Source organism: Clinocottus analis, unplaced genomic scaffold (assembly GCF_023055335.1).
Source record: "Clinocottus analis isolate CAN_PGR_092001 unplaced genomic scaffold, fCliAna1.0.p SCAF_3, whole genome shotgun sequence".
Lineage (NCBI taxonomy): Eukaryota > Metazoa > Chordata > Actinopteri > Perciformes > Cottidae > Clinocottus > Clinocottus analis.
In genome coordinates this window covers 13,703,989-13,725,979 of record NW_027176042.1, presented here as the reverse complement: position 1 = coordinate 13,725,979, position 21,991 = coordinate 13,703,989, and the positions used below count along the sequence as shown (strand labels likewise).

At 44.4% G+C, this 21,991-nt stretch overlaps 1 protein-coding gene across 4 annotated transcripts; it reads left to right on the top strand.

Moving 5' to 3' along the window:
• Window positions 1-153: 153 nt before the first annotated feature.
• Window positions 154-21,984, top strand: LOC137796023 (rootletin). 4 transcript variants are annotated; one of them, XM_068593659.1, is made up of 38 exons: window positions 156-291; window positions 3,381-3,527; window positions 3,838-3,964; window positions 4,061-4,203; window positions 5,676-5,870; window positions 5,948-6,031; window positions 6,122-6,213; window positions 6,328-6,493; window positions 6,587-6,693; window positions 6,794-7,021; window positions 7,119-7,209; window positions 7,925-8,011; window positions 8,086-8,298; window positions 8,823-9,022; window positions 9,130-9,312; window positions 9,811-9,955; window positions 10,042-10,188; window positions 10,485-10,715; window positions 10,949-11,142; window positions 11,224-11,351; window positions 11,552-11,721; window positions 11,843-12,022; window positions 12,184-12,318; window positions 12,422-12,565; window positions 14,092-14,330; window positions 14,413-14,572; window positions 14,691-14,858; window positions 14,941-15,367; window positions 15,630-15,787; window positions 15,877-15,997; window positions 16,107-16,270; window positions 16,823-17,038; window positions 17,403-17,627; window positions 17,714-17,863; window positions 18,066-18,266; window positions 18,723-18,854; window positions 20,570-20,743; window positions 20,891-21,984. In XM_068593659.1, the coding sequence occupies exons 2-38, from the start codon at window positions 3,471-3,473 to the stop codon at window positions 20,975-20,977; spliced, it is 6,069 nt and encodes a 2,022-aa protein (XP_068449760.1). In that variant the 5' UTR covers window positions 156-291; window positions 3,381-3,470; the 3' UTR covers window positions 20,978-21,984. The 4 variants fall into 4 exon arrangements, with proteins under 4 accessions (XP_068449761.1, XP_068449760.1, XP_068449759.1 ...); XM_068593658.1 differs by having other exon boundaries at window positions 3,269-3,527; XM_068593660.1 differs by lacking the exon at window positions 3,381-3,527 and having other exon boundaries at window positions 154-291.
• Window positions 21,985-21,991: the final 7 nt, after the last annotated feature.

The window sequence follows — 21,991 nt, the reverse complement described above, 5'->3', positions numbered from 1 at the left end:
TTATTCAAACTGTCGACATAAATGAATTGATCACTTGCGTGATGACAGCAGCACATCACGGACACACACAGCCTTGTGTCTGTGGTTGTATCGCATCACACGGCCTCCTGCCACGGAACTGGAAGTCCCTCCCCGGAAAAAGCATGGGGGAGATCCCGCAGGAAGGCAACGCTGCGTGGGCACCAGCAGCTGATGGTACGCGCGTGTCTGTGTGGATGAGGCTTGTTTTACTGCCTTTAGTGTGAACGTGTACGCAGAAGAGACGGCAGGATAACGACCGATCTGTTCGAGGTGAGACTAGAAATACAAACTGGGAAGTAGATGTTGGTTTTTTGCCGCGTACTGCACAAGGAACATGATGAGGATGAATATCGCTCGGTACAGCGTTTTATATCCATGTTGGTTCCGTGTTTGAGTCGGGATTTCAGTCTTATGTTGCAGGAAAAAATTCATGATCAGTTTAATTTGCTCGGATGCTGCACCGTTTGAGATACAAACCTCCTCCTCCTCCTCCTCCTCCTCCTCCTCCTCCAACTCCTCAAAGAGACTTTTGAAAACTTGGGCGTGTCTTTTGAGTGTTTCCTTGACGTACGTGTTAGGATTTAGGAGGGCTTTTACTTGTGTACCGAATGAAGTCTTACAGTATGAAAGGACAAAACCAGAAGAGGAAACAGTTGAGGGTGATTAATTCCGGTTCATTCTGCAGTTAATTTATGGCTGCGTCTGGTTGAAAACATAAAGAGCAGTTGAAATGAAGCCGTGGTGAGAAGTCATCAGGTGTGTTTAGGTCTGTGGAAGATGAAAGATCAACAGGTGTAGCATTAAAGTCTCACATCTCCCACTCTGTAAAATCAGTTTCTGATCTACTGTGAAGCCAGATGGGGGCGCCGCCGATCTTAAGCGATTAAAACGCTTCGGTCTCATGGTTGTGATGACATGTATGCAGCCTTTTCACATCAAATAGACCAGCGGTTCTCAAATGGGGGTACTAGAGATTTAACATATATATATATATATATATATATATATATATATATATATATATATATATATATATATATATATATATATATATATATATATATATATATATATATATTGATTATCTCACATGTTAAATTAGCATCAATTCAAAATCCTTTAAATGGTTATCTAATAGCTATTTAATAGTAATTTAAAACAAACACACTTAATTGTATATATTTATTCTATATTAAATCAGACACTGATGGCACAGCATGTATTACATTGTTTTTTTGCTTTCGCTTAGCGCTGGTTAGGGAGTACTTTTCTGATTAACAAATTCCAGAGGTACATCACTGAAAAACATACTTAAACTTCAGTAGTACTCACAATGCGGTGATGTGTTGACAATTTACAAAATGATGAATGCTAAAACAATTCCAGGGAAAGCCCCCAACTTTGTCTTCAATTAATTCTTACTATATACACCTATACATTGTGACAACATTAACATTCATGATTCTTATTTCCAGTCATTGTTAACTTTCTTAAAGCCAGACATTGTGTCTGTTTTAGGGTGCTGGGGGTCTGCTATTGACACAATGAACCTTTTGTCTGTAACTATGACAATCCAAGCACCGAGTGGTGCGGCGCCCTCCTCATGCTTGTGTCATAGTGGAAAGTAATCTGGGGATTACTACATTTTTCTTCTGAGTGTATTGCTTTGAGTGGTGTTTTAAAGCCTTTTATAGTTTAAGACAATTTTGGGAATATTCTGATATATGTGTTTTATAATAGTGGGGGAGAATGAGGTCAGCTGGAGCACCTTTCCTTTCCAAGTGCACCCCTCACTTGCTGTTGAACATCACAGTAAAGCCATGCCCAATAATTCCTTATCAATAATCTGTGGTATATTTTCTAAACAACTTGCTTGGTCTATAAAACGTCAGGCAAAAGTGAAAAATGCCCGTCACATTTTCTGAAACCCAGATGTCTTGTTTGGGCCCAATAACACACCAAAAAAATCAAAAATATGCAATGCAGTTTCATATAAGCCGATGTAAGCGTTGACTGTAACCACAAATCTACCATACAGGTGATGGCTGGCCATCACCTGTATGGTAGGGTCTTATGAGACCATATACAGTACAAGCCCAGAATCTCAGAGCGATGTTACAGGGAACTGACTTTAACACTGAAATTGTATTGGTTTTGTCCAAATTTTAAAACAGCTAACACAAGCGTGTACTGCCCAGGACCCCAAACCCTTGGGTGGGAATTATGTGGTGTTTTTATGAATTGATCAATTTAAATTGAAATCGAAAACCAGTTGTAATATTTTTTAATGTTGCACTTATAGTTGTATTTACCCTGCAATGTTGTGTCCAGAGGGCTTCAGTGAAAAGGGCCTATGTGGAGTTCAAATGTATTGCCTCCACACGGCTCTCAGCATGGAGATGGCTGAGACTGTGGCTAGCAGCTAACGGGGCTATCAGCACAAAGAGTTCAAACACAAACAGTGCTGAAAGAGCAGACCGTGTTTACTGGAGGACCGGAGGCTGGGTGCTCTGTGGGTTGGGGCAACGTTAACAGCAGTAGCCGCCATAAGGAAGCCACTAGGTAGCCAGTGGGGCACAACAGAGAGACTTGCATGCACTAAAATACATGTACTGGCACTGCCTTGTATACAAAGCACAGAGAAACTCGGAGTACAACAAAAAAAAGGAAGAAAAGCCGAGGAGAGCTTCTTTGTTTACGCCGGAGTCATCACTATACAACTGACATTACCAAAACATACATTATTGTCTTGCTTTAAGCATGTTGTCCCCACATCTCACTTTGGCTCTGGGTCCTGCTGTTAGCTAGCTAGTTAAAGCTAAGCTAAGCTAAAGTGAGCTGTGTGTTTATTCTCAGTGGAATTTGCTGTAGCTAACAGTTTACCAACCTACTCACATTACCTGGGAGTCATTTGCTCCATAGTTAAAGTGACTTTAACAAATTACACATTAAGAACCTGCCTTCATAATGTATTTCCCTACTCCTAAATTTATTTAAAAAATAGATGAAATACATTCTACCGAACAAAAAACAGACAGTCAAGGGAAAAAAAAACATTTTTTCCCTTGACTGTCTCAGGGGCTATTAAAGTTTTACTCGGGCCTCTCTTTGTTGTGCATTGAATAGCAGTGGTCTGCAGGCTTGTGAATGTGGGCAGTGAGAGTGGTGGAGGAGGTGGCGGAGGAGGTGTGAATCTTAAAGCTGTTAATCCCGCTGTCCTCAATCTCTCTGCCTGTCTGTACCGGAGGAGGCGACAGGACGGGTCACACACTCGGCTCCTCTGAGACCAAACTTGTGCAGCAACAAACACGTAACCGGCTCCGGCCTGTGGACTTTTCTTCTTCATTGCACCTGTAAAGCAAAAGACGACGGTTCAGTTGCGAGGACGTCACAGTCACTCTGGGTTAATCCTGTTCGCTGGAGCGCTTTAAATACCTGCTGCCGCTGCGATGAGTGCGGCGGAAAACCCAGACACCGACTCCAACAAGCTGGAGTCAGTGATACAGGTGAGGTCGACCGGGTCTTCCTCCATCCCCCATCGCTTATTAATAAACTGCCATTGCTGCTTGATGTGACACATGCTGCTGGAGTGTTTTGTGTTGATGTTGTGTTTTCCTCGTGGAGCAGTTCTGATGCTGGTCTTGTGACACTTTTTAAAACACATTTCCATCCATCCATATTTCAGATATTATTTATTATTTTCATTGTCTGAGTTTGGATATTTTTTACTTGCTGATCATTTTTGTGTGTCCCGGCTCGTTTTCTCCCGCAAGGTCTCAAAGATAAAGCATCACATGTCTGTGTTTTGTACATTAGCGGCTGGAGGAGAGTGTTTTGTCTGAGGAGAAGAGGCTGACGGTCCGGGGCCCCTTGCCAGACGCCCCCCCTACATGTATACCAGCACGAGTACGAGAAATTGTCACAAAAAACCTCAACGATACCTGTGAGTCTCCCTTATCTGCTCTACCATCATATATAATGTGCATTTTGACACTTTTCTTTAATGGATGGTGTCCCCGTCTGTCCTGTGTCTTCTTAGCCGGGGCCATGTCCTCGGTCATGTCCCTCCAGGAGGAGAACCGAGTGCTGCAGGGAGAGCTGGCCAGGCTGGAGGACCTACTGGCTCACAGCAGAGCCGACCGAGACGAGCTCGCCATCAAGTACGGCGCAATTAGTGAGAGGGTAAGACACCGGCACTGCAACCACTGTGACGCTAGTAAGACGGGCAGAACAGGAACAGTGAGTTGAGGATTGGATTCACATCCAATCCTCAACTCACTGTTCCTGTTCTGCCAGTACTTGATATGACCGTAAATAAGTCAAGTATCTCACTGACTGCCCTAAATATCACTTTTTGTATGAAAAGTAAACTCCTATATATTCGAAATCCTCAAGGTGACGTAGCCCTAAAGGGAATGCTGTGGCTTTTTTCTATTTCCAAATTCTGGTCTTTTTTGGGTCTCTCTTTGTCTGAGATTTGCCGGTCTCCCAGGTGATGGGGACTGGAATTTACTGAAGTGGAATGTTGCCATGGTATCTGTCACCCTGGACAACTGTAAACAGGGGCTTCAGTGGGGAGAGACAAGGTGGAGTGGTGGGTGGGCGCCACGCATCTTGTTTTTTGGTTAAACATTCAAGGAAGCAAGCATCCAGAAACTAAAGCTATAACTCGGATGAAGTTTTTTCAGAGAAACAATATCCATTATGAAACTATTAGTTACTATGAACCATATGGCCTGAAGTGGTTTCAAGCCTTTGTTATTGTTTTCAAATCAACTTGTTTTTATCTAATGTAAATCACATTTAAATTTCTGTTGTAGAAATCTGAAATAGTTCTGTTTTTTAAGAAGCCACTTATTATACCTGTATTCATAATTTGTAGTTACATTTTGTGGGTCAAAATGTGGGTTAATGAGCAACAGTTAACAAGACTGTGAATTCTGGAATGTCAGAGTTCCGATCCAGAAAGTCCGGGTTCCGGAATGGCCGGGTTCTGTTCTGGAATGTTAGAGTTCTATTCCGGAATGTCAGAGTTCCGTTCCAGAATGTCTGGGTTCCAAACTATGATGAGAACAATATAGTAGTAAATGTACGTCTGTGATCACTGTCTGCTATTTAATTAATTATTAATACACATACTACACTTGAGTGTTAAACATTTACAGCATTCAAAGCTTCTTATGCAGCTAAATAGAAAATCATACTTTAACAGAGATACAATTATCTGTTCATATTCCTTTTTTTAAAACACTGTTTTTGCCATTAATGCCCAAGAACTGCTATTAAATGCCTTATTTGATGAGATAGGTTTGCCACCTGCTGTTTTCAAGATCAAGAATGAACGTCCAATCTCAAATTTCAAGAAAGAAAAATTTAATTAAAGAAAAATGTAATACACTTTCACGACAACTGAGGAAATCCATTTGATGAGGAAGATTGTGTTATATGACATAAAGCTCTAGAACAGCTGCTAATGGACCTTATGGTGAGATGTTTTTGTTTCCTGCGACCAAGGTTGAAACATTCAACCTCAAATACTAAGTATGTTGGGATTTACGGAGCGTGTTGTTATTTTAAACTCACATCATGGCAGCACTGTGTAGATCTGTAAAATAACGTTACCCCCAGCATCATACTGGTATTTAAACCTGCAGCTGGAGCAGGCGCTATGCTTTGAGCCTGGGGAGCTCGGGGATCACGATTCACCAGAGTCCCGCAGCCTGGGGCAGCAGAATGTGGACTTACGCCGGCGGCTGGACGAGGAGCAAGCGGCCTACAAGCGTAAACTTACTGCATACCAGGAGGGTCAGCAGAGGCAGGCGCAGCTCGTGCAGAAGTTGCAGGCCAAGGTTTGTTCTACTGTCTCTATTTAAGATGTAGTCGTCGGATTTGGGACAAGTCTTTCATAGTTTCCTTGCTTCTTCAGGTACTTCAGTACAAAAAGAGGTGCGGGGATCTAGAGCAGATGGTGCAGGAGCGGTCCTCTGAGTTGGAAAAGCAGAGGCTAAATGTGAGTGGCATCTATTGACTTTGACTCCAGGTAAGATGGCTGTAACCTTCCACACAGAACATTTGAACTCTCAACTATCTTCTTATCCAGAGCCCCAGTGAATCATCAAACGGCCGTCATCAAGACGAATCAAGCAGCAACTTGGAGGACGCTTTAATCCGTCTGGAGGAAGAACAACAGAGGTGACTGATCCTTCTTGAGACATGTCGCGAGTCTCCTGGTCGCCTCTCAATATCACATCGTTTTCCCCGACTTGCTCTGTCAACATATTTAGTTTTTCCCTTGTGTGTTTTCAGGAGCAGCAGTTTGTCTGCGGTGAACGCCATGCTGAGAGAGCAGCTGGAGCAGGCCGGTTTGGCCAATGAGGCTCTCAGTCAGGACATCCGCAGGCTCACTGCCGACTGGACAAAAGCCAGGGAGGAACTGGAACAAAAGGAGTGTGACTGGAGGCGAGAAGAGGAGGTGGGAGAGCGACGCCTACGAAACAATAAAACATTTATGAATGGAAAAGGCAAAAGTAAAGATAATTTACATGTTACTCCTGTCCCCTTTCAGTCTTTCCACAGTTACTTCAGTACTGAGCACAGTCGACTGCTGATGCTGTGGCGGCAAGTGGTTGGCTTTCGGCGGCATGTCTGTGAACTGAAGAGCGCCTCTGAAAGGTCAACAAAGAGTGAACTGTTGGCCAGTTGCCTCTGTACTGATTTCAACATGTGACGGTGCTAACACTTTCCCTCTGTGTCAATCCCTCTCCTGTTTCAGGGACTTGTCCGATATGCGTAACGAGCTGGCTCGGGCGTCCCACTCTGCTCAGGTGTTTTGTGCAGGTCTGTCCGCCGCGCTGCACACCCGGGAGGGAGCAGCCGCTCTGGTCCTGGAGCGAGAGAAAGCTCTGCGGGTTCAGCTGGAGCAGCAGCTGAGAGAGCGAGTAGGAGAGATGATAAATGTTCAAACCAGAACTGACGCAGAGAGAAGTGAGCTCAACATCAGGTCAGAGACTTTATTTAGCTTTCATACAGGATTGGGTATGAATTAAAACAGCATTTGTACGAATCAACTTTTGCCTTTTTTTTGTGTTCACTTTCAGGCTGTCTGAGTCAGTTCGAGAGGCCGAGAGACTAAAGGGACAAATTGAGGAGAGAGATAGAGAAGTGGTCATACTGATGAGAAGACTTGAGGTGAGAGGTCATGTTGAAAACAGTGAGCCATCGTGTTGCGCTGGCTGACATGTTCCTTCATCACTATTCTTCCAAATGTCATCTACAAATGAAAGTAGTCCCCAACAAATACACAATATTTGTGTTTGAGTAGTCCAGGTATTTAAGCCGTATTTAAACTTAAAACTTTTTGATTATGTTTGTAAGGCTTTACGGAAATCCTCAGAATGAATTGGCAGTTGGTGTACAGTAGAGGCATAGAACGATAATACAAAAAGTATTGACAGATTAATTCATTGTTGCTTTTGGTATTTTTATTGATTCGCTGACAATAAAGAAATACCGTAAAGAAACATTTCAACTGTATCATTTTAAGGCTCTAATGCTTTTTCAGCTGCAGTAAAGCTGCAGTTGTTAACATTAATCACATTTGCTCAAACTATCCAGCTAGGGCACGCTGATATAGAATATATAATATACATATATACTATAGATCAAGATTCTGTAACTGCATTGCCTTTTTCTATATTTCATATTTTATTGAGCCCGGCCGCCAACAAATGAAAACCCAGCACTGCCCACCAACTGAGCAAATGTTCTCAGACAGAGGAACTTGATTATTTGATATATTACTCTCTGGATATGGGGACAGTTTAACGAATATGCTAATGTTGTTTTTATATGAGTTACCAACTGTAGCTTTAATCTTCCTGTGTGTCATTTTCTCTTCTTTCAGGAGCAGAGTGGTAACGATGAGACTGACATGCAGGTGATGAGAGCTCACACTGAGACGCTGTTAGACACCATGCGGGACATCGCCCAGGTGAACATCCACACATATGCACAATGTTTTATATCACGATGATGGGAGGGCCTCATTGAAATTTGCTTTTGCAGACGGTTTTGTCTGATGGAGATTCGTCATCGGAGGCAGACCAGGACACCTCTGGGGCTCCGCTGCTGGCGTTGATCCGGGGTTTCTCCCCTCACCGCTCCTCATCCTCTCGCAGGTCATCCTCCCCCTCTCGGGCCTCCTCGCTGGCTCCTCTTTCTGAGGCGGCGTTGTCAGCTCTGCGCTCTGCAGTCACTAACAAGACGCTCCATCTGCAGGTGACATGTCAAAGTATTTGTTACATTTCAGCACAGTAATTGTTTCAGGAAGGAAGCACATTGGTGACGTTGTGCTTTATTTTCTGTTCATTTTGTAAGAACTGTGTTTTCATACAAATACCATCACAGGTTATTATGATGCACATGTATTTAGAAGAACTCTTCACTTATTTTAGAGAATAATTACAAAGACAGAGAGGAATTATCTATTTTACTTCCTCCCTTGTTAAAAACGTTGCAGCAGTCCACTAACCTTTAGGCTTTCACAGCCACAATGAGAACAGCTGTCTACACATCAGCAGAGTTTAAAGGGTCAGTTAACTCACACAATGGCTTATGTCTTTTTTGCCCAAATACAGAGATAGTTATTAGAATTATTAATAGTTCTACAAGCAAATACAGATACCACAATTACGTTGGGGCTCAGAGATCTCTATCTCAAAATCTCGGCAAATAAAACCGAAAGTATCAGCATGGATAGATGCCACTAGAGGTACCTGACCCCACTTGTGTTGTGTTTCCAGGATGTGCGAGGGCGTCTGCTCTCTGCCCAGTCCTCGGTTCAACAGTTACGCAAGCAACTTTCAGAGACTGATTTGGCAAAAAGAGATGCAGACCAGCGAAACCAAGCTCTGCAGAGAGAGAGGGACACTGCTCAGAGAGAGAGAGAGACCATACAGAGAGAAAAGGACCGCCTGAAGCAGGAGAGAGACACTCTGGCTAGGTTTACAGACACTTATATCACCTTTTACAGTCTGCTTCTAACCCTTGAACCTTTAATAAGTATATGTAACTGTAACTGTTTTGCCTCATGCATTATGAATATCGCAGTGAGAAGGTGAGCTTGGAGAAGAACTTGCAGGCAGCACAGAGCAGCCACCAGATCCTGCAGATGGACTGTGAGAAGCTTCAGCTGACCGTGGCGTCCACTCAGCGTGAGCGAGGTCACGAGAGGGAGGAGAAGGAGGCCGCCACTCAGGAGAGAGAGCGGGCAAAGGCAGAGACTCAGAGGATGTAAGTCGGCTAATTGACCTTGATGAAGTTAATGCGATGTGGACGTTCATCCGCAAAGTCTGTCTGCAGCCAACACACAATGCAAATGCTCACAGGAAGACAAATGATAAGGTCTGAATTAGCTTCTCATACAGCAAGATCCTCTTCATTTACAAACCCTCTTTTACCAGAACAACACCAAACGTGGGTGAGTAGATATGATACAAGCTCTCCCTAGCAAAGCTGACACTTTTACACCATTAAATTCCCTTTTCACATATAAAATATGCCAGCTGACTCAGTTCACAGAGCCACAGTAAATCTATGTATGTGTATGTCTTTATAATGCTAATGCCTTATGCCTGCTGTTTGTCTTATATTCGAGCATACACTGTATTTTATCTTTTACTTGGTCCTTAGGACTCAAACAGTGCCCACCATAATTCCCCCCCAGAGCCTCTCATTAGCAGTCCTAAAATGTATTGCTATAATACCACATGCTTATCATTTTTGCGGCAGACAAAAGCATTGGGATCAGAGCGAGAGTCGAGCCTCGACTCAGCGAGGAGAGCTGTCTGCAGTGAAGGAGACTCACCAGCAGGTGGAGATTGAGCGGCAGCTGCTGGAGCGAGAGAAAGCCCAACTTACTGAAGCACTTGCTCGGGTAAGAAAAATTAAGCTTATTTAACTTTTTGCAGATTTGTGTATTCTGTGTTCTCATATTGTCTGTGACCCTCATTTCCCCTCCAGGCAGAGGGCAGTAACGCAGAGCTCTCTCTGCTGCTCAACAAGCTGCAGTCTGAGGATGCAGCTCTCAGTGACTCTCTGGCCAAGATGGGAAGCATGAACGAGGGACTGGCCCAGGACAAAACTGACCTTAACAATTACATTCTCAAGGTAAGACCATTTCAGGTGTGTATTTGCCCTTTTAAAGGGTTCAGCGTGCTTGAAATGGAGTAGTTCATATGACGGGCCCTTATGTGTTTTTTACCTGTTACAAAGGACCACACTTGTGTTTTGTAGTCTGGATGCAACGAACAGGGATGTGGGTGCATTTTTTATGTTGCCTTTGGTTACACACAAAAAGTGACTCAAGCAGTTTTGTGAAGGATGATCCCAGAGGGATGTAGTGAACTTCATAATGTGAACGTCTCAGCTTCCTCTCAAGTCTCAAGCTTCACTCTGTCTCTCAGCTGGAGGAAGACAAAGCCCTCCTGCAGGCCCAGAAACGGGAGGCGGAGCAGGAGAAGTTGACCATCAGAGATGAGCTGGTCCGGTTGGAGCAGGACCGACTGGAGCTGGACTCAGCCCGTATTACGCTGCACCAGTCGCTGCAGGATGTCGAGCTAAGCCGGGTGGGGACGGAGGCAGAGCTACAGAGTCTCAGGGCTGAAAGATTTAAGCTGCAAGAGAAAATCACACAGGTACACACAGATTATATCACTTCACAACCTATGGGCCATAGATTTAGGGAGGTGGCGTGACCTAATTTAGAGATACTTTTTATACAGATCCAATGGTGCTTTATATATTATTTGTTTGGCTAAAACAGCAATGAAACTGTATGTAAGGATTTTTTTCCAGAACATTTTTTCTTTTTCTTTCTTTGTTTGATCATCATTATTACTTGTTTACATTTTTGGGCTTCTGTTGACAGCTTGGTGGTGAGGTGACCTCTCTGGGATCAGAGCTGACTCTTGCTAAAGGAGATGGCCAGAGGATCGAGGTGGCTTTAGAAGAAGCCGGCCGCGGTCGGGCAGAACTGGCCCGAGACAAAGCAGCGCTGGTGGTCCAGCTGATGGCATCTGAGAGAGAAAACACTGTGCTGTCAGAGGAACTAACTGCTTTCAGGTGAGTGTTGTTTCTCGGTGACACATGCATTTTTAAATGAGTGAAAATATGTGTGTGTAACTTGTGTTTGTAACCGCACAGGTCTGAGCGGGAGTCACTGGAAACCAGTCTGTTTGAGGTGCAGCAGCAGCTTGTTCAGGTGGAGTCTCGTAGGGAGCAGCTAGAGACGGAGAACCAAAACCTCAGAGTCCGCTGTGAGACTGCAGCAGGTGAGTGATAAAGGATGTAGAAGAAGGAATGCAACTACAACGAGAAAAGAAGATTTTTATGAACATGCCTTTTAGGAGCTAAACTTGAAATGTTTGGTATAGTGGGAAAGACAGTTGCTCAGTTAGATGACAGAATAAGATCCTAATGGTTGAGTCCTGTGTTTCCCTCTCTTGGATCCATCTCTGGGTGGGATATCCAGCTGAACTAAGGCGTGTTCGCTCGGATGGGGAGAATACGTTGGCCCAGGCTGAGAGAGAGAAACAGGCTCTGACTCAGACTCTAAATGCTGCACAGCTGGAGGCCCAGCAGGCTGTACGCAAGGCCATCTCTGAACATCAGGAGGAGGTGGAGAGGCTGGTCTCAGAAAAGGTCAGAAGATTCAGTGGTTAAGTGTTACTCAAAGCCTTTGTTGTATACTTGTTTGTACTTTTCAGATAAGTCCAGCGGCTCTTTAATCCGTGTTTGTGCTCTTGGCTGCTCTGTTTCCCAGGAAGTTGTGCGTCACAGCCTGCTGATGGAGCATGATAGCACCCTGAGGAGGCTCCGGCAGGAGGCGGAGGATCAGCTCCACAAGGCAGAGAGAGAAAACGAGGAGCTGCTGGATGAACTGAGGAGTCTCCAGCGTGACAGAGATCAGAGTCTGCTGCAGGCTGAGACGGAGAAACAACAGGTTTGTTCTGAGTTCAAGCCTCTGAGGAACTGAAAAATCCTCCTTGTCCTCTCTGTCATGTTAGTTCATTGGATATGCTATACAGACAGTGAGGCTCAGCCCCAGTACGTCTGTTGTATGTTCCTCCTCTTTTGTCAACCTGACCTTTTCTCTCCTCCCAGGCCCTTTCTCTGAAGGAGGCAGAAAAAACAGTTTTGTCTGACAGGGTTTGCACCTTGCAAGCCGAGCTGTCAGCTGCAGCCCTGGAGGCCGAGCGAATGTCGAGAGAGGCAGCTGATCACAAAGAGCAAGAGCAGGTGAAGTGACTTCCTGTCTGAATTATCTTCTGTCTTCTCTAACGCAGCCACATAAGGAAGGTTTACTGAAGTGACTTCTTATTGCCTCTTTGCTCTTCCACAGATCAGAATTGAGGCTCTGACCAGTGAGCTGCTGGAGCTTCGCTCTCAGCTGGAAGATGCAGCTTCTGTTCATGAAAGGGAACTCCACAGGCTACGAGAGACTTGTACTGATCTTCAGTCACGTGCTGATGTTGCTCTCAAAGAGGTAGATGATCTTCAAGTTGGAATATGAGAGTATGACAGTATAAATCAGAGACCAAATACTTCCACCAAATCTGCACATTCCTTTATTTGTCATTATAGACAATAGAAAACACATTTTTTTCTGCATTTTCACATCATGAGTAGTACAAACCAAAAACCGCCCTGTGTTGAAACAGTGCAGGGGGCTGCGCTGAAGGGGCATGTTGTTCTACATACTGGTGAGGCATGAAATACAATTCAGGAAATCCAGTTGGGGGAACAAATTAGTGTGTTTAAGCCTCAATGTAATATTAAGAAACATAATTTTACAACTCTGTAAAGTTTAACAGCTTAATAATTAAAATGTTATCTACCAGGAATGTTTGCTAGCATTCACTTAAAAGACCACTGCAGCACCTTGTTGGATGACATTGCAGCAAAAGTTGAGCCTTGTTCAACCTTTTTGACCGGCTTCATTCAAATGAATGAGAGGGCTGCATGTTTTCACGCAGGGCCGAAGTTGTTCTGAACGGCCTTAGTTGAAGTTCAAACATTGAAAGGAGTTTCAATTGTAGAAGTGTAGATTGAGTTGAAATATGTATTGTTATAAGTGTACAAACCAGAGGACAACGTGTAAACAGTGAAAGTTGTTTTTAGCTATGAACCTATAGACATTGAAAGTAGTTGAAATGTCAGTTGATATGTATCTATAAAAGCAGCAGATTTGTTAAAATGTGTTATTTAAATAAAAATACCAAAAAACAAAATGTGAATAACTGCTACAACATACAAGTAGTGATAGGCAAGCTGAATGATCAACTTCTGCAAACATGCTCTAACTTGCATGGATAATAAAGTTTGGATCCTCCTTTTTATTCTCACGTTATACAGCTGACTAAAGGCAAAGGGGAGGAGGGGGCATCACTGCAAATCAATAAGATGATCTGAAAGGCTGGCTCATTGTTTGGCCTTCCCCCGGACTCACTAGAGGTCACTGTAGAAAAGAGGACCAAGTTAAAAACTATTGTTTCTTCTGAAGGCCATCCATTAAACTGTATTTTTACTCAGAAGCTCATTTAGTGGGCGACTCAGGAGTGTCTGTGATCTCCTGAACCACTCAGACGGTCTTTTCGTTCCAACCGCAGTTAGATTTTTTTTAGTGAAAACCTTTGTGGGTTTTTAGATATAGCATCTTTCTGATGTCAATTGTGTTCCATATGGCATTTTCTGGAGTTATTTATTCTTTTTAAAGTGTTTTTTTCTCTGTTCTTCTCTGTGGACACTATATATTGTTGTCTGTATGGGTTTTGGGTGGCAAATGCACCCAAAACCAGAATTAATTAATAAAGTTTTCTCATTGAATGATATTGTTTGCCCCTGCAACGAGGCCAAACCTTCCACCAAAAGTTAGAGAAAACGGTGTTCAGATGGCATGTGAATTAGCAAATAGAAAACAGAACTTCCTGCTGGATGTCATGAGATAATCCACCACATGTTGAGTCTGTTCGGTTACATCACCTTGTACCACACATGACTTTTGCCCTCCAGCTGGACCAGTGCAGAGCTTCTTTCTTAGCTATCGATGAGTGTCGAGACCAGCTGAGGCGGGACTTGTTGGACAGTGAGCGACGTCTCAACCAAACTCAGGATGCAGCAGAAAACAACCGACGAGAGGGGATGGAGCTGCGCCGCAGCCTCGCTGACGTCACCAAGGAGAGGGACACTCTCGGCCAATCAAATACTCAGCTGAGAGGAACTCTGCGAAGTGCAGAAACAGAGAGAATCAGGTAAACACTGTAACGAGTGGGAAAGTATCCTCTGACAGAAATGTAATGTTCAGGGTAAAATAATTGCGTGTTGTGTTTTCAGTGTGAAAAGACAGTGTGAGGAGAAGGAGCAGAGGCTGGCTGTGCTGGAGGAGAATCTGTCCTCTAATCAGAAGGAGGTGACGGAGCTGCGGAGCTGCCTGAGAGAAGTTGAACGGTCACGGCTTGAAGCTCGACGAGAACTCCAGGAGCTCCGCAGGCAGGTCGGACAAGCTGCCGCCCCTTCCTTCACACCTCTGAGACATTTACAAAGAAGCTTGTTGTCAGTCTAGTCTTCACATTTGTGACTGTGTGGTGATTTTGTGCTTTTCTTGGCTCCAGCTCAAGGTCATTGATGGAGAGAAGGAGCAGAGAGGGAGGGAGGTGGCAGAGTTGCAGACTCGCCTGTCACTGGAGGAGCAAAGAGATGAGGAGAGCGGGAAAGAGGTCTTCACCCTCAAACTGAAGTTAACTGAGGCGGAAACGGCGCGAGACTGTCTTAAGAAAGAAGTGAGGAGTGTGAAGACATCATTTGCTCATGTGCTGCCTTCACTTCTTCACAATTTATAATTCTTTTCTTTTTTCAACGTAGCTTTCTGTGACTCAAAAGCGCCTGCTGGAGTCGGAGTCGGGGTGGCGGGGCTGCGAGAGAGAACTGACCGCTCAGCTGCAGGAGGCGCGTGGCTGCGAGAAGAAGATGCAGGATGAGGCCAAGAATTTGGCCCTGCGCGCTCAGGCGGCTCAGGACTCGGCCGCTCTGTCCGTGTTGCAGCTGAGCGAGGCCCAGGGCCGCTTGGCCGCCACAGAGGCGGAGCTTACCCGGGCTGATGCCGGGAGGAGGGACCTGGAGTTTCGTCTGAGCAGCCTTCAGTCTGCACTGACGCGAACGCTGGGCATCGGAGCAGGCGGCAGGGGAGGCAGGGGGAGGAGCCCGGGGGGCAGCTCCACGTCACCAGGAGCCACGATGTCACGCCACCACAGCATCTCCCCCCTGCGCTCCTCGCTGTCACCTCCTAAAGGTACGAATGAGACATGCAGCTTTAACTCTGCAACACAGAATTTATTCTGGCATTGAATAAAGCCTTGTGAAAAGGTTTGTTTTAGCACAATTATTTTTTAGGAATGTCTCAAAGAGATGTAAAGCTTAGCAGACTATTCCAGTGAGCCACATCTCATATTCACTGTAATTGTTTCCCTCTTTCCCACCTTTAGTTGCCCCAATTTACAAAAATATGTATTCTTACGAAGTAGATGCAACTCTTTCATATTTCATTTTTACAGAATTTCGAGTAAGCACCCCTGACAATACTTTAGGCTCCGTGTCACCCGAGAGGGGCGATACACCGCTGCCTCTCGCTCAGCCAGAGCTGGACCCCGACACACTGCGAAGTGATCTCAGAGACTTCCTCCTGGAGCTGCGTGACTCACAGAGAGAGAGGGTAAAAATCACAAAGTAAATATTAATAATAATGCAGGGATATTTTTACGTTTGTGTGGTTCAAGTCTTTGTTTATTGCTTGTTCTGAAGGATGATGCTCGCTGCCAGCTGGGGGCTCTGCAGCGGGAGCTGGAGGAGCTGTCAGGGGAACGGGACTCCGCTCTGATTCGTCTCTCTCACCTGGAAAACAGCTTACAGGAATACCAAGAAGGTAAACTATTTGACATGTGTTCATGCAATTTTGGAAGAAAAGTCCTTAGCCAAAGGACAAAAATGACCACAAAGCCATTTTTGTTGTGTGTTTATGTGTGTGATTGCAGGAAAGCGTGCAGTGGACGAGCGTCTCGCCACCACTCACATGTTGCTCCAGCAGCAGGAGGAGATGGTGAGGAGAGGAGACAGAGAAAGGAGAGCCCTCGGCGACAGGGTGAAGGATTTAGAGCGAGCGCTACAGACATCTGAAATGGATAGAAAACACACCCAGGTACACACACTTGTACACATGCTGTTGTGTACTCTTGTACATGTATACAGACTCCATGTAGTTGTACTGTGGCCTGCACAGCAGTGACCACTGATCTGCCATTGCCATATGGCAGCAATAACAACAGATGCCGCACACATAGTGTCACACCTCTTATGGTGTCCTGTCGCAGCTCTCCATATGTCTGTTGTCAATGCCAGCACCTTTCAAAATAATCCTCTTGGCAGGAGGAGATGGGACATGCAGTGAGAGAGCGGAAAACACACAAAGCATTGATAGACACAACTGTGTGTGTGTGTATGTTTGTGTGTGTGGGGTGCTATTGAAAGACATTCATATGTGTTGCATTTTCTTTAAATCTCAAGAGGATTCATGAAGAGATGAGTAAAGTTGGAGCTCAGACGCAGCTGTGGATCATCTGTTTGGCCTAACAGTTTTGTGGACTATCTGTGCATGCCTCTGTAATCTGGGTCTAAAATACAGTTCTCCATTATACAACAGGGAATTTTGCTCCACCAACTGGTCTTGAAAGTCCTCTCTCCATCTCTGCAGGATCAGTTAAATAAGCAGCGTGCTGCTGAGATGCGTCTGGAGGCGGAGAAGAGGCGTCTGCGGGAGGCGCTGGAAGCAGCTGAAGCCCGGGCCACCAGGGTGGAGCTGGGGAGGCGCAGTCTGGAGGGTGAGCTGCAGAGACTCAAACTGAGTCTGGGAGACCAGGAGGCTGACAGCCAGGCCTCCCAGGAGCGCCATGAATCTCTAATAAAACAGGTACGGTCGGCTCAGACAGATATCCTCACATCCCTGAGGGCCTAATCTGATCATTCTTACTTTGTTTGTATGTTTTTTGTGCCTCGAAATTGACCAGGTCATTGGTCAATGTGGAAATAATGTATTTTTGGGGTCTGTAATTTCCTAATAATTTCCCAATAATAAACTTTTTTTTTTTTTAAGTTTCAGACAAAGAATTATGTGAGAAACTAATTATGGGGAACGAGACGTTAGTACATTTCTAGTACATTAGTGTAACCTGCAGTCTTACAGTCTTTAGTCAGTGGACCGCAACAATATGAATTATTCATGTTTAAGTTTGCGATCATGAATGACATACACATTTCATTTCTACAAACTGCAGGTGGCGGAAGGTGAAGCCCGAGTGTCTCTGCTGCAGAGAGAGGTGGAGCGGCTGAGCCAGGCTCTGCTCAAAGCTCAGGAAAGCGAGTCTTTACTCAAAGAGAAGTCCTCTTCCCTCAAAAAGAGCCTGCAGGAGGCAGCGGCTTCTCACAGCAGCACACAGACTAGCCTGACCACTCTGCAGAAGACGCTGAGTGTGGCCGAACAGGACAGACGGCTTCTACAGGTGAGTGAGACAGAAGGTTTAAAAAGGCCTTTGACAATATGGATGAAGCCCAGGCAGCGATGTGATAATTATTTTGTACCAATAAGGAACGAATGGATGAAGCCCGGGCGTCATTATTGGAGGGGAAAAGGAACATGGTTGCCTTCACTGAGCGCGTGCAGCGCTTGCAGAGTGAGCTGGACCAGAGCGAACTGAAACGAGAGGAAGTGGAGGCTGAGCTCATCAACACTCAAGAGGTGAAGAAGATAGACAATGTGTGTGTCGTCACACATTGGCCCTCGTCAAGTCTTCAGAAAAAGACATTGTAACATGGAAAGCAAAAGAATTTACTCTGCAGAAGAAAGAGTACATTTGCACATTAACACTCTCTATGTGGCTGCTTCTCTTTCTTCTCGAGACTCCTGTCTCTGTATCTGATCTCTGTCTTACCTCCGTCAGGCTCTACGTCAGCGCTCAGCCAGCGCTGCAGAGGCTCAGCGCAGCAGCCAGTCAGCGCAGACAGAGCGGGCCGCTGTCGAGGAGCGGCTGCGTGGGCTGCAGCGAGCCGTAGCCATGCTCGAGACTGAGAAAAAAGATGCTGAGAGGCAGGCTGTGAGGCTGGAGAAAGACAAAGATGCACTGAGGAATACACTGGATAAGGTCAGCACGGAAACTTGTGCACGATAAATGTGAGACTGGTTTCAAACAATCGTTTCTTTGTGAATTTAAAGTTCATGGGCTCTATGGACACGTGTTAAGTAGGCGCAAAAAACGTAGTGAGCCCAGTCAGTCATAGTGAGCAATGGCTTAATGAAGACATCAGGTCATAGAGTACCAGAGTCATAGAGGGAACACAGAGTTGATCTGCTAAACGTCATATATTATATACACACATACTAAACAACTTACATACTAAACATACTAAACTACAGCAAGAATTATTGCCTTCCTGTTTCTCATCTGAGCTCACTACTACTTTTTATAACACATGTAAAGGTCAAATCTCTCCACAACTACTTTGAAAACAAGATTCTACAGCCACACAAGCTTCTCTGTGAGGATGCAACTTTTCTTGGTCAGGGATCTCACCCTTTCCTCACTTTTCTCTTTCATCAGGTCGAACGTCAGAAGCTGAAGACTGAGGAAGGCAGCATGCGACTGTCTGCAGAGAAAGGTCGCTTGGATCGCTCTCTGAACACCACAGAACAGGAGCTGCAGGAAGCTCAGCAACAGATACTGATGTTGCAGGTGAAGAGCAGCCGCTGATCAAACCTGTAGATTCATCAGAAGTCATACTTGCTTCGATGCAGCACACGGTGCCAGAACAAGAACCTCTGATTCCAAACTGCTGTTAGCAGAGTGAATGTACGTCTCACCAATGCTGTAACGTGCTGCTTACACCTTGGGCGAGGGCTGCCATCGACCAAAGACATTTTTAGTAATCGTGTTTTTGTGGAGTATAAATATTTTTTCATTGAGTTACAAGGGATTTTATCTGAAGTAGTTTCATGAGAAAAACATCACATTTGGTTCAGTGAAGGTTGCAGCAGAAGGCTAGCGTGTGCGTTACAGTTGCATTGTAAGGCTGGACTTTGTTCCTGCTTGAAACAAATAGTTCATTTATCTCTCTGAGATGTTCATTAGATTACACCAGAAACTTTGGAAAAAACCCATAAATGTCAAATGAGGTCAGTGTAACTAGAATAACGTGAGCTCTGGACACATCTGCTTCTTGTTACACATCACAAATAAGCACTCAAGAGTTTTTTTTCTGTTCTTCTGCATCTCTGCACAACTCATTCTTGTAAGTGCTTCCCTCCCAAAACAAAAGTTTGACCAAACGCCTGGAATATTTATGTGGAGGTTTAATTTTGCGACTCAACAGTCATAACATAGTTTTTTTGTTTACCACAGACGCACTATAAACAAGCAAATTTTAAAAAAGCTACATTGAGTTTCCATTGAACTCTAAAAGGGTCATTAAAGTTGTATATTTCAGACTGGTTTTACATTTCAGATAAAAGATCATTTATCCCAATTAAGTCAAACTTTTTCCAGGATGCAGAAATGCATTTGCTAAAAGGTCCTGGGGTACCAATGCGATTTTGCCAAAAGAAAGTAAAGAAACGATAGAAGCCCAAAGCTATATTTGTAAGTACCTTCCTTAATCACTGCTTGTCACGCTGAAAGATTCAGATTAACGTGTGAGACAATCAATCTATAGCGTAAACAATAGAGCAAGAGATGAAAGTGAAAACAAAGAATGGGAGAACGTATACGTTTTGTCACTTAACTTTGAACTTGAACCGCATGATGGAGGTTTCTCTGCTGGGGGCCATCCACCATTTGTTAGAGGACCTTCTCCAGACCAATAAACATCACAGGTGTTAGTTGAGAACAACAACAGATGTATGATGTTTACTCATCTGTAGAGTTATTTGTTCAGTTTCATGGAGATGGTCCACGTTGCCAAACATGATTCCTTAAGAAGCTTTCAAAGGATGGATACGGTTTCCATAAATAAATGTCCTGAATGATATCAAATTGTTGCCTTTCTCATGAAGGTTTATGTTAAAGCAATTTTGCAAGCTACAAGTACAATTATCTTTGTATGACCTCTTAATAATCCCTGTAGGTGGCAGACTCCATAATGTCTTTTATGGCTGCATTTCCATTCTTCCACAAAGCCTTAGTTAAGTGCATTTTCAGAAAACATAGGTATAGTTTACCTCCAGCTCGCCACAGAGCGTTCTTTGTGATTCTTCTGTGGTTAGCCGTATGTTTTTGATCTGGGCTTTTAGGAACAACCGAACTGAAGTATCTCCTTTGTTTAGATGTTTTCTACATAAACTCCTGAGAGTCGTTGTCCTGCCAGATTTTCCTTTTTGTTAACATTGTGGTCTCTCCCACCTGTGTGTGTTTGTATCACTGTGTGTGTCTGTGTTTGTGTGTGTTTTGGGTAGACTCAGCTGGCTGATACGGAGCAGTCTCACAGTCTGTGTGAGAGTTTGGTGAGGCAGCGTGACGAGGCTCAGCGGGAGGCGGAGAGACTGAGGGCCAGCTTCAGGGACGTCGAGCGCTCGCTGGGAACCAGAGAGCGAGCTCACCGACTCCGAATCAAAGGCCTGGAGGAGCAGGTACACACACACACACACACACACACACACACACACACACACACACACTGATGATGATGCTGTAGATTAGCTTTGGCAAAATTCCTTTTGAGATGAGCTGGTTAAGTGTAATACAATGCAGTTGTGTCACCCATTGTCTCACTGCAGGTGTCCACCCTGAAGGAGCAGCTGCAACAAGAGATGAAACGGCGGCAACCAGCTCTTCCATCCTCCTTATTGTCAGCAGGAAAGTGAGATGCACACAACACTTGATCTCGGGAAAATCCACTCATCGTGAACGTCTGAAAGCAATATGTTCTTACGGAAACATTCCTCGAGGCATTTATACTCTGACTCCAGTGTTTTAAAATATGATTGTTTTACTTTGTGACACTGGAATGAACACCACTGTAAGTCTCTTGGTGTTTTACTGAACATTTAACTTGCAGCACACACTCCGCCAACGACATTCGAGGGAACGGAGCGATGTGATTCGGCAGCTGTGCTGAAAGCGCCAGCAGCCTGCTGATTCCTGGCAACCATCTGCACTTGATCCCTGCTCAACTTCTTCGCAAACCTCCTGCTTTTATTCAAGAAGAAAACCCAAATCACTGCAAGGATTCTCCTCCAGACAGAATCTGGATGTTGTGCAGGAATGAAAATCTGCCAGTTTTGCAGTTTGGCCTTGATTCCTCCACTACTTGAGGACACTAAGAGAAGCAAAGGAAGGACAACACTATGTGCAAATGCCAAGAAACAGACAAATTGAGCATAATAAAGGAGCTGCACTCCTATTTTCTCTCAGAAGCAGACAAAGATTTTACTCATAATGTGTTATAGATAGCTTTATAACTGAAAAGGAGACCACTGCAGTATGATGGTATACATACGTACAGTATGTTTTTATTAGGTAATATTAGTTTTACTAGGTGTATATACTTGGTTCTTACTGTATAGAGGCAGGCAGACAGATGGTTAACAACAGCAATATGACTTGTATGGACAATACACATGGAAGCCACATGTCTGCAAGGGAATAAACTGACTGTGTGCACCACAAATCATGTATTTCATAAATATCTTTCAGACACTGATCTGCACGTTTTGACTCAATCACACACTGAACATCTGTAGTAAAAAAAAGTTTATTTTTTTCTCAGTCTTTATAGTGACAGTTTTCCAAAGCAGTAGTAGCCTTTGTGAGAAGCCTTTTTAAAGCACTTGCTGCCACTGGAATAAGCTATATATATATATATATATATATATATA